The 14654-nt window shown below is 43.2% G+C and overlaps 1 protein-coding gene across 8 annotated transcripts in view; it reads right to left on the bottom strand.

The window, feature by feature from the left end:
- Positions 1-4675: 4675 nt before the first annotated feature.
- Positions 4676-14654, bottom strand: part of dock10 (dedicator of cytokinesis 10) — a 179738-nt gene continuing 169759 nt past the window's right edge. For all 8 annotated transcript variants that reach the window (XM_029772267.1, XM_029772266.1, XM_029772264.1 and 5 more), the window contains 4 exons: positions 14283-14473; positions 6886-6986; positions 6412-6550; positions 4676-5804 (listed from right to left, as the gene is read on the bottom strand). In XM_029772267.1, coding sequence (XP_029628127.1) covers positions 5757-5804; positions 6412-6550; positions 6886-6986; positions 14283-14473 — 479 coding nt within the window. In that variant the 3' untranslated portion in view covers positions 4676-5756. The remainder of the gene's footprint in view (positions 5805-6411; positions 6551-6885; positions 6987-14282; positions 14474-14654) is intronic.

Raw genomic sequence — 14654 nt, forward strand, 5'->3', positions numbered from 1 at the left:
TACTCCTCACAGTTCCAGACAGGGCACTGCCCATAACATAACCCCACCGCCACCATGGGGCACTCTGTTCAAACCTTGACATCAGCAAACCGCTCGCCCAAACAATACACTGTCTGCCATCTGCCTGGTACAGTTGAAACCAGAATTCATCTGTGAAGAGCACACTTCTCCAGCATGCCAGTGGCCATCGAAGGTGAGCATTTGCGCACTGAAGTCAGGTACGACGCCAAACTGCAGTCAGGTCAAGACCCTGGTGAGGACGACGAGCATGCAGATGAGCTTCCCTGAGACGGTTTTATGACATTTTGGGCAGAAATCCTTCGGTTGTGTAAACCCACAGTGTCCTCAGCTGTCTGGGTGGCTGGTCTCAGACGATCCCACAGGTGAAGAAGCTGGATGTGGAGGTCCTGGTCTGGCGTGGTTCACGTGGTCTGTGGTGGTGAGGCCGGTTGGATGTACTGCCAAATTCTCTAAAATGACTTTGAAGGTGGCTAATGGTAGAGAAATTAACATTAAATTATCTGGCAACCGCTCTGATGGACATACCTGCAGTCAGCATGCCAATTGCATGCTCTCTCAAAATTTGAGACATCTGTGGCATTGCGTTGTGTGACAAAACTGCACATTTTAGAGTGGCCTTTTATTGTCCCCAGCACAAGGTGAACCTGTATAATAATCATGCTGTTTAATCAGCTTCTTGATATGCCACATCAGTCAGGTGGATGGATTATCTTGGCAAAGGAGAAATGCTCATTAACCGGGAATGTAAACAAATTTGTGCACAAAAGTTGAGAGAAATAAGCTTTTTGCGTATGGAACATTTCGGGGATCTTTTATTTCAGCTCATGAAACATGGGACCAATAGTTTACATGTTGCGTTTATATTTTTGTTCAGAGTTTTGTTCGTAAGGCATTGCAAAAAAGTTATCCTGGAACAGGGTGATCAAATTAAGATCCCTACACCACTTTTTCCATGTGGTTTCTTCCTTCACAGACCATGAAATTATCACCTCTTCCTAAATATTTGGTAAAATTCTACATTTTGTGTATGGTTTCCTAGAAACAAGGGTGGCTCAACTTATCCCTTTGGCTCAACTTACCCCACTCTCCCCTAACCATCAGGAAGCGAAAGAGTGGTTGTTCCTTTGACAGAGACAAATGGCCCCCTATTCCCTATTTAGGGCACTACTTTTTACCTGGGCCAATAGGGTGGGAATAGGATGCCATTTGGGACACATCCAGAGAGACAGAGTACACACACACGCACACACACACCTGAATTCACAGTGTCTTCCTCTCTCAATGAAAGGTCAGTGAGAACTCTGCAGCACATCCATTCCTCCAGGTCAGTCTGACATCCAGCAAGCTAACAGCGCCTCTTCCTCTGCATCACAATACAATACAGTCCCTCTTCTCCAGCACTCAGACCTATGAAAAAGGGGGCATTGGAGAAAGAGGACCTTGGATAGCTAATGTTTTCTGGAGGCATTTTTGAACACTGCTAATTGTCATCAATGTTCAGTTACGTGTGAATTGTTCAGTAAAATCCAAACGCACTTCTTCCTGACCTGTTCTGTTCAGTGAGCAGAATAGATTTGTAGTGTTGTTCCTGCAGCAGCCGTGCGGATGAGAGAGTGAGAAAGTGTGTCAGAGAGAGAAGAGAGAGAACAGGGAGAGAGAGCAGAGAGAGAGAAACCTCATTGTTGTCTCGTTTCTCAGAGGCTCTAGCAGTCAGATAGCATAAAAGGAGGTTTTCTGATCACACGCTCCCCACTTCACACACATCCCTCCATTGATATAGGTGAAGGCCCTGCAATTATCTACTGTATAATGACGGTGCGGCCCTGTCTCCTCACACACTCAACGAAAAGGAAATGAGGGGGTTGTCCCAAATGGCACCCTATTATAGTGCACTACTTTTGACCAGAGTCAAAATTAGTGCACTTTATATGGAATAGGCTGCCATACGGGACACAGTCGAGGAGCGGAGCAGGCAGCGGCACAGCTGGGAGAGCGCAGCTGGCTCAGTCCTCCTCTCATTCTCACAGAACAACAGGACAGAATGTGTTGCCTCCGATAATGTTGTGAATGCAAATGACCGTTGGCCGAATGAAGAACCCCATTCTGAGGTGAGATCAGAAAGGAGGTGGTGGTGAAGGAGAGAACGAATGAGAGAAGGAGGGAGGGTGTGAGGGAGCGAGGTAGGGAAGGTGGGCTTGTAAATGCATTGGGTACATCATGACTAACTTCTTGCTTGACTAAACCTAAAGTTTAGCTTTACTGTAATTGTGGTACTGTAATACTTTGTATTTGTATTTATTAAAGATCTCCATTAGCTACTCTTCCTGAGGTCCATCAAAATGAAGGCAGTTATATAACATTTGTAAAACATTACAATACATTTCACAACACATTACACTCTACAACACAAAATCAATGTGTACGTGTGTGTTTAGTGTGTATGTTATCATGTGTGCGTGTATGAATGTGTATGTGCCTCAGATTTTACTGCTTACATGAGTTACTTGATGTCAAATAGAGTTCCATGTAGTCATGGTTCTATGTAGTACTGTGACCCTCCCATAATCTGTTCTGGACTTGGGGACTGTGAACAGAGTTCTGGTGGCATGTTTTGTGGGGTATGCATGGGTGTCTGAGCTGTGTGCTAGTAGTTTAAACAGACAGAACGGTGCATTCAACATGTCAATACTTCTCTCAAAAAAAGTTGTGATGAATTCAATCTCTCCTCTACTTTGAGCCAGGAGAAACTGACATGCATATTATTAATGTTAGCTGTCCGTGTACATTTAAGGACCAGCCGTGCTGCCCTGTTCTGGGCCAATTGTAATTATAATTATTTTGTGTCACCTGACCACACGACTAGAGAGTAGTCCAGGTGCGAAAAAACTAGGTCCTGTAGGACCTGCCTTGTTGATAGTGTTGTTAAGAAGGCAGAGCAGTGCTTTATTATGGACAGACCTCTCCCCAACTTAGCTACTGTTGCATCAATATGTTTTGACCATGATAGTTTTACAATCCAGGGTTACTCCAAGCAGTGAAGTCTCCTCAACTTGCTAAATTTCCACATTATTCATTACAAGTTTTAGTTGAGGTTTAGGGTTTGTGAATGATTTGTCCCAAATACAATGCTTTTAGTTTTTGAAATATTTAGGACTAACTTATTTCTTGCCACCCATTCTGAAACTGACTGCAGCTTTTTGTTAAGTGATAGTGATTTCACTTGCTGTGGAAGCTGACGTACATAGACACTCAGGCTTTACTCTGAGTCAGTGGCAGGTTATTAGTAAAGATCGAAAAAATGAAGGGGCCTAGACAGATTCCCTGGAGAATGCCTGGCTACCTGGATTATGTTGGAGAGGCTTCCATAAAAGAACCCTCTGTGTTATGTTAGACGGGTAACTCTCGATCCACAAAATGGCAGAGGATGTAAACCCATAACACATACAGTACCAGTCAAAAGCTTGGACAGACCTACTCATTCCAGGGTTTTTCTTTATTTTTACTATTTTCTACATTGCAGAATAATAGTGAAGACATCAAAACTAAATAAAGAAAAACCCTTGAATGACCAAACCTTTGATGTGTCCAAACCTTTGACTGGTACTATACGTTTTTCCAGCAGCAGATTATGATCGATAATGGATAAGAGCATCTGCTAAATGACTTATATGTAAATGTAATGTCAAAAGCCACACTGAAGTCTAACAAAACAGCTCCTACAATCTTTTTATTTTCAATTTCTCTCAGCCAATCATCAGTCATTTGTGTAAGTGCCATACATGTTAAATGCCCTTCCCTATAAGCGTGCTGAAAATCTGTTGTTAATTTGTTTACTGTGAAATAGCACTACTAAAGGGTTGGTAACAAGCTGATTGGTCGACTGTTTGAGCCAGTAAAGGGTGCTTTGCTTTTCTTCGGTAGCAGAATGACTTTTGCTTCCCTCCAGGCCTGAGGTCACACACTTTCCTGTAGGCTTAGCTGGAAAATAAGTGTGACAATATCATCTGCTATCATCCTCAGTAATTTTCCATCCAAGTTGTCAGACCCAGGTGGCTTGTCATTGTTGACAGACCCCAACAAAAATTATTCACCTCTTCCACACTCACTTTACGGAATTCAAAATTACAATGCGTGTCTTTCATAATTTAGTCAGTTATGCATGGATGTGTAGATTCAGAATTAGTTTTTGGTATGTCATGCCTAAGTTTGCTAATCATGCCAATGAAAAAATTATTAAAGTAGTTGGCAATATCAGTTTTTTTTGTGATAAATGAGCCATCTTATTCAATGAATGATGGAGCAGAGTTTGCCTTTTTGCCCAAAATGTAATTTAAGGTGCTCTAAAGCTTTTTAATATCATTCTTTATATAATTTCTCTTTGCTTCATATCAGTTTATTATTTTTGTGCAGCCAGACTTTTTGCATTAAGTTGGTCTTATACCTGTGCATTAACACTGTAATTACTCTAGTAACATTGTATTGACACATTGTTACATAGTAACTTCAGTAATTGCATAGTATTGGAGTTCAACTGTTATTCTCAAAGGGGAATAAGGAACAGTCCCTATATATGCATATATGTAGCCCCTATGTATGTTTGTACCGGTATGTAAAGAAAAATATTTCTAGAGAGAAATGGGCACTTACCCTGTGGTTTATGGACGTTAACAAATTTTATTTAAATGTTATACATAAAACTTTAGTTTGTTCATTCTTTTTTTTATTTAGCCAAACAAAAAATCATATATTTTTTAAATATTAATTCTTATTTACAATTTAAAACAGTACAGTAAATAATAACAACATTATCAATAATAAAAATGTTATAAAACATAAACTTTCCATTTGAAAATTTGTAAGCTGGGAATTCCATAATGTTAGGATACAAAGTAGCTATGCGGAGTTGTTCTACATTCAAACAGGAACTAGAGGTGTGTTTAATCAAATAAGAATTAGGCTACATGTCAACCTGTTCAGCAGGACACAACGATGTGGAACATTCTGATAGAAATAAATGATGTGGAACAAACATGTCTCTCGGCCTTATAGAAGAAGTAATCATGTTGGCTGTATTCATGCTATTTCTATCTGCAACATTCAACAATGTTTGACTACTGAATGTGACCCTAATTTCCTTTATAGAATTCCTTGAATTGTCATTTTACAACACCATTTGGAAGTGACAACCACACAGGTGGCATACATTTGCAGCATAAAGATAACCAACAGAATATGGACAAATTATGATCGACATGGTTGTGGCCAGAATTACAACCAAACGTTTGCTCTGTTGAACGCACTTCGAGCTCATTATTAAGGTCACCATTTTCTAAAGGGACGGGGATGGGGAGAGAAGGCGTGTGTTGTCTGTGTGTGTATGTGTACAGAGTAAGGAGATGAGACGGTCGGCAGGGTTGTGAAAACATGGATAAAAACAAAACAAAGTAACGGTACAGCAGCCTGGTCTACTGGACATCATCATCATCATCACCAGGACTGCAGACTACCGGGACGCCATACAACCACAACTTCAGACTACCACGACCAAAGTCTACAGACTTCTGGACTTCCCCATCCAATTCCCTTTTTTCCAGGTCCCATAAAGTCAGTTCCAGTCCCCCGCTCCTTCCTGTATAATTCCTGGCAGGAGGAAGAACGACGTCTGTCATCAGGAGCCATTTTGGGGAAACGTGTCCTCCTGGGCATTGGCAGATTCCAGCATGCCTGCTGGCTGCTCAGAAGGCGCTGTGTCGTTCTGTTCCTGGTGGTCTTGTGTGAGGGATCTTGGCATGAAGGAGAGACATAGATAGTAATTTCATGTTTCAAATCACACAAAAAGAATCACACAAAAAGTGTGTGTGTGTGGGGGGGATTGTGTGACGTACCAGTCTTAGAAATGATAGTGAAGGAGATGTTAGAAAGAGAGGCGCAGAAACTGAATGAGAGGATGTGTATATGCAGCTGAGATCCAATGAAAGAACAAATGAACAAAGAGAACAACACAAAGAGATGAGACCAAGAGACAAAACTCTGGTTAGTCCAGAAAAATATAATGCGTAAAAATAAATAATGAAACAATGATATCAGAGCAAGTAATGATGGATTAAAAAGAGTGTACCACACGAAAGTGAACAAAAACATTGATAAGATGAGTATGAAGGTTAGTACTGTAAGTAGCTAGGCTTGATACATGCAGCCCAATGGCCGCATGTATCAAGTTTCTCACAATACGAGTTCTGATATAGGGTCTTTTTATTTATTTTTATTAACATCACAATGAATAAGATGACAAAGGGGGGGTAGCACTCCTGTTTTGAGACATTTGATGCATACAGCCTCAGTTCTCTAAAGAAACAGCAGTTTCTACGTTTTCTGGGCGGCTCCACAGACCTGCTCGTTCATGACAGTGGAGAGCTCGGTGAGCATGTCCCTGTAGTGGGCCCTCATCTCCTCCTGGTACTCCAGCTGGTCCTCCTTGATCAGCCGCTCGTTGACGTCCAGCGCCTGGCCGCACGCCTCCGCAAACTGCCTGCAGGGCCAGACAGAGATTGTTAGGGCACTGTAAGGGCCAAGAGTTTTCCCTGTCCTGACCATGTGACCTGATCTGGAAAAAATCTGGGTTCTAGTTATCTTGATCTGAATTGACCCCAACCCTTTTCCTTAAGATGTATCAAATGCATCATCGATCTATGTGTGGCGCAGTTGGTAAGAGCGTGGCTCTAGCAACGCCAAGGTCGTAGATCCAATTCCCACAGGGGTCACATACACATACTAAAAATGTACTTTTTGGATAAAAGCATCTGCTAAGTGGTGCATAAAGGTATTTTCTTTGATCCAGGTCATGAAAAGTGTTGTGAAGAATACCTGAAAATCTCCTTGAGCAGTTTGACTTGGTTGTCAGGGTATTTCTTGGCATTTTTCTCTTCCAGGAAGGCTCGGGCATAGGCCATGGGCCCTGCATTCACCTGTAAGGTAAGTTCATGGTTATTCACCTGCATCATTTTCAACAGACAGCACAGTATGAAGACATTAGTACTGGGGGTAATGCTAATAATGCAAGAGGCTAATACTAGTGATGCAAGAGGCTAATGCTAAAGATGCAAGACGCTAATGATAATAGTGACGCTTGAGGCTAATGCTAATTCCGTGGTTGCCATGGTGCCATGAGGTCACTTTGGCAGAGAGCTCCTGTACATTTTGTATATAATTAAAACATTTCCCTGCAAATCTTTTGTTTTAAGAATGAACAATTAATATACCCATTTTTTTACATTTATTTAACTAGGCAAGTCAGTTCTTATTTACAATGACGGCCTAGGAACAGTGGGTTAACTGCCTTGTTCAGGGGCAGAACGACAGACTTTCACTTTGTCAGCTCGGGGATTCAATCCAGCAACCTTTCAGTTACTGGCCCAAAGCTCTAACCACTAGGCTACCTGCCGCCCCAGAATCCACCACAGACTTTTAAAACTGAAGCTGGCAAGTCATTTGTTTGTTGTATTTAATGTCAGCTAGCTAGCTGGTAATTGTTTTGATTTGAATGCCAGCCATGTGTCCGGAGGTTGAGGATGGAGAGAATCCCGAATGCAAGACGGCTGAGGTATGCAATGATGAGGATCGTATAAGGAGGACTAGGTTACAAGGCTACTCTTGAAATATTATTGAAATGTGGTGTGCTTTCTGGCGCCATGTAACTGCCGTATTAGCTTCACCCAAGTGGGTGCTTCATTTTGGTAGTCGTGAAGGACTAGATAGCTAGCTACACCAACTACAGAGTCCATGAACTGCAGTGGCTGAGGTCAAACTTCATCCGAGTCCTACTATGGAGAAGCCACACAGACGGCAAGGATGGCGAGACACCTTGACGACACCGTGCTGCCTGCCTGCCCCTGGACTTCTCTTTGCTTGCTCTCCCCCTTTGACCACCTCCCTCCAATGACCACTCAAGCCATGAATTTTCTGACCCTCTCATGACCTTCCCTTTCATGACTGATGATCAAATTAAATCAAATTGTATTAGTCACATGCGCAGAATACAACATGTGTAGACCTTACCGTGAAATGCTTACCTACAAGCCCTTAACCAACAGTGCAGTTCAAGAAAGAGTTAAGAAAATATTTACCAAATAAAGTAAAATAATTCTAAAATGTAACACAATAAAATAACAACGACGAGGCTATATACAGGGGGAACCGATACCGAGTCAATGTGCCGGGGTACAGGTTAGTTGAGGTAATATGTACATGTAGATAGGGGTGAAGGGACTATGCATAGATAATGAGTAGCCGCAGTGTAAAAAACAAATGTGTGGGGCGAGGGGGGGTGTCAATGTGAATCATTTGATTCATTGTTCAGCAGTCTTATGGCTTGGGGTTAGAAGCTGTTAAGGAGCCTTTTGGTCCTAGAGTTGGTTGTCCGGTACCGCTTGCCGTGTGGGAGCACAGAAAAAAAACAGTCTGTGACTTTGGTGACTGGAGACTTTGACAATTTTTGGGGCTTTCCTCTGACACCGCCTAGTATATAGGTCCTGGATGGCAGGAAGCTTGGCCCCAGTGACTGGGCAGTACGCACTATCCTCTGTAGTGTCTCATGGTCAGATGCCGAGTAATTACCATACCAGGCGGTGATGCAACCGGTCAGGATGCTCTCAATGGTGCAGCTGCAGAACTTTTTGAGGATTACATTTACATTTGAGTCATTTAGCAGACGCTCTTATCCAGAGCGACTTACAGTAGTGAATACATTTCATAATTTTTTCCCCCGTACTGGTCCCCCACTTGGAATCAAACCCACAACCCTGGCGTTGCAAACACCATGCTCTACCAACTGAGCCACACGAGACCGAGGATCTGGGGACCCATGCCAAATCTTTTCAGTCTCCTGAGGGGGAAAAGGTGTTGTCGTGCCCTCTTCATGACTGTCTCGGTGTGTTTGGACCATGATAGTTCGTTGGTGATGTGGATACCAAGGAACTTGAAACTCTTGAACCGCTCCACTACAGCCCCGACAATGTTAATGGGGCCTGTTTGGCCCGCCTTTTCCTGTAGTCCATGATCAGCTTCTTTGTCTTGCTCACATTGAGGGAGAGGTTGTTGTCCTGGCACCACACTGCCAGGTCTCTGACCTCCTCCCTATAAGCTGTCTCATCGTTGTCGGTGATCAGGCCTACCACTGCTTTGTTGTCAGCAAACTTAATGATGGTGTTGGAGTCGTGTTTGGCGACGCAATCGTTGGTGAACAGGGAGTACAGGAGGGGACTAAGTACACACCCCTGAGGGGCCCCAGTGTTGAGGATCAGCGTAACAGATGTGTTGTTGCCTACGCTTACCACCTGGGGCCGCTTACCAACTGGATCCAGGAAGTCCAGGATCCAGTTGCAGAGGGAGGTGTTTAGTCCCAGGGTCCTTAGCTTCGTGATGAGCTTTGTGGGCACTATGGTATTGAACACTGAGCTGTAGTCAACGAACAGCATTCTCACATAGGTGTTCCTTTTGTCCAGGTGGGAACGGGCAGTGTGGAGTGCGATTAAGATTGTGTCATCTGTGGATCTGTTGGGGTGGTATGCGAATTGAACTGGGTCTAGGGTATCCGGGAGGATGCTGTTGATGTGCGCTATGACCAGCCTTTCAAAGCACTTCATGGCTGCCGACATGAGTGCTATGGGGTGATAATCATTTAGGCAGGTTACCGTCGCTTCCTTGGGCACAGGGTCTGCTTGAAACATGTAGGTATTACAGACTCGGTCAGGGAGAGGTTGAAAATGTCAGTGAAGACACTTGTCAGTTGGTCCGCAAATGCTTTGAGTACACATCCTGGTAATCCGTCTGGCCCCGTGGCTTTGTGAATGTTGACCTGTTTAAAGGTCTTGCTAACATCGTCTACCGAGAGCATCATCACACAGTCGTCGAGAACATGCTTCAGTGTTGCTTGCCTCGAAGGCATTTACAGTTGAAGTCGGAAGTTTACATGCACTTAGGTTGGAGTCACTAAAACTCGTTTTTCAATCACTCCACAAACTTCTTGTTAACAAACTATAGTTTTGGCAAGTTGGTTAGGACTACTTTGTGCATGACACAAGTCATTTTTCCAACAATTGTTTACAGACAGATTATTTCACTTATAATTCACAATTCCAGTGGGTCAGAAGTTTATATACACTAAGTTGACTGTGCCTTCAAACTGCTTGGAAAATTCTAGAAAATGACGTCATGGCTTAGAAACTTTTGATAGGCTAATTGACATTATTTGAGTCAATTGGAGGTGTACCTGTGGATGTATTTCAAGGCCTACCTTCACACTCAGTGCCTCGTTGCTTGACATCATGGGAAAATCAAAAGAAATTAGCCAAGACCTCAAAAACAAAATTGTAGACCTCCACAAGTATGGTTCATCTTTGGGAGCAATTTCCAAACACCTGAAGGTACCACGTTCATCTGTACAAACAATAGTACGCAAGTATAAACACAACGGGACCACGCAGCCATCATACCGCTCAGGAAGGAGACGCGTTCTGTCTCTTAGAGATGAACGCACTTTGGTGCAAAAAGTGCAAATCAATCCCAGAACAACAGCAAAGGACCTTGTGAAGGTGCTGGAGGAAACAGGTACAAAAGTATCTATATCCACTGTAACATGAGTCCTATATCAACGTGTCCTATACCGCTCAGCAAGGAAGAAGCCACCGCTCCAAAACCGCCATAAAAAAGCCAGACTACGGTTCGCAACTGCACATGGGTACAAAGATTGTACTTTTTGGAGAAATGTTCTCTGGTCTGATGAAAGAAAAATAGAACTGTTTGGCCATAATGACCATCGTTATGTTTGGAGAAAAAAGGGGGAGGCTTGCAAGCCGAAGAACATCATCCCAACCGTGAAGCACGAGGGTGGCAGCATCATGTTTTGGGGGTGCTTTGCTGCAGGAGGGACTGGTGCACTTCACAAAATAGATGCATCATGAGGGAGGAAAATTATGTGGATATATTGTAGCAACATCTCAAGACATCACTCAGGAAGTTAAAGCTTGGTTGTAAATGGGTCTTCCAAATGGACAATGACCCCAAGCATACTTCCAAAGTTGTGGAAAAATGGCTTAAGGACAACAAAGCCAAGGCATTGGAGTGGCCATAACAAAGCCCTGACCTCAATCCTATAGAAAATTTGAGGGCAGAACTGAAAGAGCGTGTGCGAGCAAGGAGGCCTACAAACCTGACTAAGTTACACCAGCTCTATCAGGAGGAATTTGCCAAAAATTCACCCAACTTATTGTGGGAAGCTTGTGGAAGGCTACCTGAAACGTTTGACCCAAGTTAAACAATTTAAAGGCAATGCTACCAAATACTAATTGAGTGTATGTAAACTTCTGACCCACTGGGAATGTGATGAAAGAAACAAAAGCTGAAATAAATCATTCTCTCTATTATTATTATTCTGACATTTCACATTCTTAAAATAAAGTGGTGATCCTAACTGACCTAAGACAGGGAATTTTTACTGGAATTAAATGTCAGGAATTGTGAAGAACTGAGTTTAAATGTATTTGGCTAAGGTGTATGTAAACTTCCGACTTCAACTATAGCTCATCTGGCAGGTTCGCTTCACTGGGCAGCTTGCGGCTGGTTTTCCCTTTGTAGTCTGTAATAGTTTTCCAGCCCTGCCACATCAGATGAGCGTCAGAGCCGGTATAGTAGGATTCAATCTTAATTCTGTAATGACGCTTTGCTTGTTTGATGGTTCGTCTGAGGGCATAGCGGGATTTCTTATAAGAACCCGGATTAGTGTCGCGCTCCTTGAAAGTGGCAGCTCAAGCCTTTAGCTCGATGTGGATGTTGCCTGTAATCCATGGCTTCTGGTTGGGAGATGTACGTACGGTCACTGTGGGGACGACGTCGTCGATGCACTTATTGATAAAGCCGATGACTGAGGTACTCCTCAACATGTTGTTGTTTTCTAAATTGCTTGTCTTTTCTGTGTTACTTTAAAGCGCTTTGAGATTCTTTATGTAATGAATAGTGCTATAAAAGTTGAATAAATTATTAATATTATTAGAGGCTAATGCTAAAGATGCAAGAGGATAATTCTAAATTAGCTAGAGGCTAATGCTAGTGATAGAGGGCTACACAGAGGAAGCATGCGATGATAGACAGTAAGTAGCTTGTGCTGCTTCACCATGACAGATAATCCAATATCTCTCTCTGTTACTGCAACAGCGTATTAAGATTAGCCTGCTTCATGCTGTCACTCTGAGCTGAGCTGTTTTCACACATTTCACTGTATTTACAGGGGATTAGGGCTGGGAAAAGCCTGAGAAGAGGCAGGATTATGGAGAGCATGGGTCTCAGCACAGACTGTTTGGTAATAATATACCACGTGTGGATAAGTGCAAGCGTGTGTGCGTTCATGTTAGTGTGTGACCAGTGCCTTGGCGCAGTTTCATGAGCAGTGATTAATTTGAGACGGATCCTGATGGAACTTTTGGGTGTTGGGTCGGGGGGTCAGGTTTATGGTTTGCTCAACATTGTAGCCTGGAGACCAACACATTGTTCTTGCTGTGGTGAGAGAGAGAAGCATACCTGCAGCCTATCTATCACAGGACTAGAGTAAGATTCACTTTTTATTATCGCTCTGCTTCGCTCTGCTCTGATAGACATGAGCCTGCAACTATTATCTCTCCAGCGTTGCACTTCATCATCATCATCATCATCCTTATAGAACCATAGCTGCGGAAAGGGTACTGCAGCACCCCTGACAAATTTCAATACATTTGCCAAAGTTATGTAATTACTGCTGTCTGTTCAGAAATAAATTAAATAATTCAGAATACTACACCAGGAGTAGGCCTATAATCTAGCCACAGCCACATTTTTATTGCCTAGCTGTGGATTGTGTGTAGCCCAATTACAATGCATAGCCTACAGTCCAGAATGTGCATCAAATCTGTCAGTGAGCAGGGATTTCCCAATATTTAAAATACAATTGTGGGAAAACACAGGTTGGAAAGCAAATGGCTCTCGTTGAAAAGAGAAGCCTCTAATCTGTCTGTAGAGGCTACCAAAATATTCTATCAACTTCCAAACAGGTATATTGAGCGAACAACATTGTTTTACAAAGTAGGCCTAAAAAAATGGAGAGATATGCTTTTGGCTCGAGCGCATCGGCCATGTCCGGATGCGTGAGCTGCGCATTATTGAGCGAGTCAGTGAAACTGGAAAGCCTTTTTTAGAACTATAATTTATTTTTCATATTGTACAATATGTGTGTCTCCACACACCTACTGTAGGCCTAGGGTGTTGATGGATTCAAGACAAGGTATTTTCTATTGATCTTATATTCTCAGTTTGTCAGGGTCAAAGTAGCCTGCCATTTGAATCATATGTACGGTATTAAACAATATTATGCTAAAGTCTCCAGTCATTATAAAATGCTTTTATAAAAGGCAACATTTTCCCCATGTGAGCAACTTCTGCAAGCACCTCTACACTACTGCTCTATGCCACTATGCAAATGCAATGATATGCATGCAATGCTTTATTATAAAGGTGTTTTTTTTCATGCGTTCTTGTACCTCAGAGCCCCCCAGGACACCCCACTCTCACACACACTTTTTGCTTGGCACCTCCCGATTTACAAATGAAGCATACATTTGCATTTAGGAAAACAGCTAACTTCCTACACATTTTCCCATAGCTATTTCATAGCTGCCATTTTTTGGGGTTTGGGGGGGTGGGGTGCATCCTACGCCAGGATGTGTGAATGTGTGTGTGTCAGCTCAGCCATGTCTGAACTCACTTATGTGTGTATGTGTGTGTGTCAGCTCAGCTATGTCTGAACTCACTTATGTGTGTATTTGTGTGTGTCAGCTCAGCTATGTCTGAACTCACTTATGTGTGTATGTGTGTGTGTCAGCTCAGCTCAGCAATGTCTGAACTCACTTATGTGTGTATGTGTGTGTGTCAGCTCAGCTATGTCTGAACTCACTTATGTGTGTATGTCTGTGTGTCAGCTCAGCTATGTCTGAACTCACTTATGTGTGTATGTGTGTGTGTGTCAGCTCAGCTATGTCTGAACTCACTTATGTGTGTATGCATGTTGTTGTGTGTGAGTGTGTCTGTCTGTCAGTTGTGTCTGATTGTCAGCTCAACCCACTTGAGTGGTGGAGTGTGTGCTTGCACGTGTGTTCGTCTGTACAGTATGTGCATGTCTTCTCAACTCAACCCTTCTGTGTGTCTCTCTCCATCTTTCTCCTCCTCCCCCCTACCCTTACCTTGACGCTGACGCTGCCCTGCAGTTTGAGCTGCAGCCGGATCATGTCCACCTCTGCCATGGCACACAGCTGGTTGAGCTCGGACACCTTGCAGGACATCTCGTCGATGGCCACCTCGATGGGGTTCATCTCCGTGCTCTGCTGCTCCACCACCTGGATACGCTTTTTCAGGTAGGGGAAGGTGGAATTCGCTGGGTGGGGGGACAGAAAGGGGGAGTAGACACAGGGTATGAGGAACCAATTGGTTAAAGCTTGTGGTCCTGGGTGGCTCAGGCATGAGTAGGGAGCCAGGACTGGGTTTGATGCCCGCTGGGGCTACCCATATGAAAAAATGTATGCATACACTACTGTAATAACTCGCTCTAGATAAAA

Source organism: Salmo trutta, chromosome 13 (assembly GCF_901001165.1).
Source record: "Salmo trutta chromosome 13, fSalTru1.1, whole genome shotgun sequence".
Classification (NCBI taxonomy): domain Eukaryota; kingdom Metazoa; phylum Chordata; class Actinopteri; order Salmoniformes; family Salmonidae; genus Salmo; species Salmo trutta.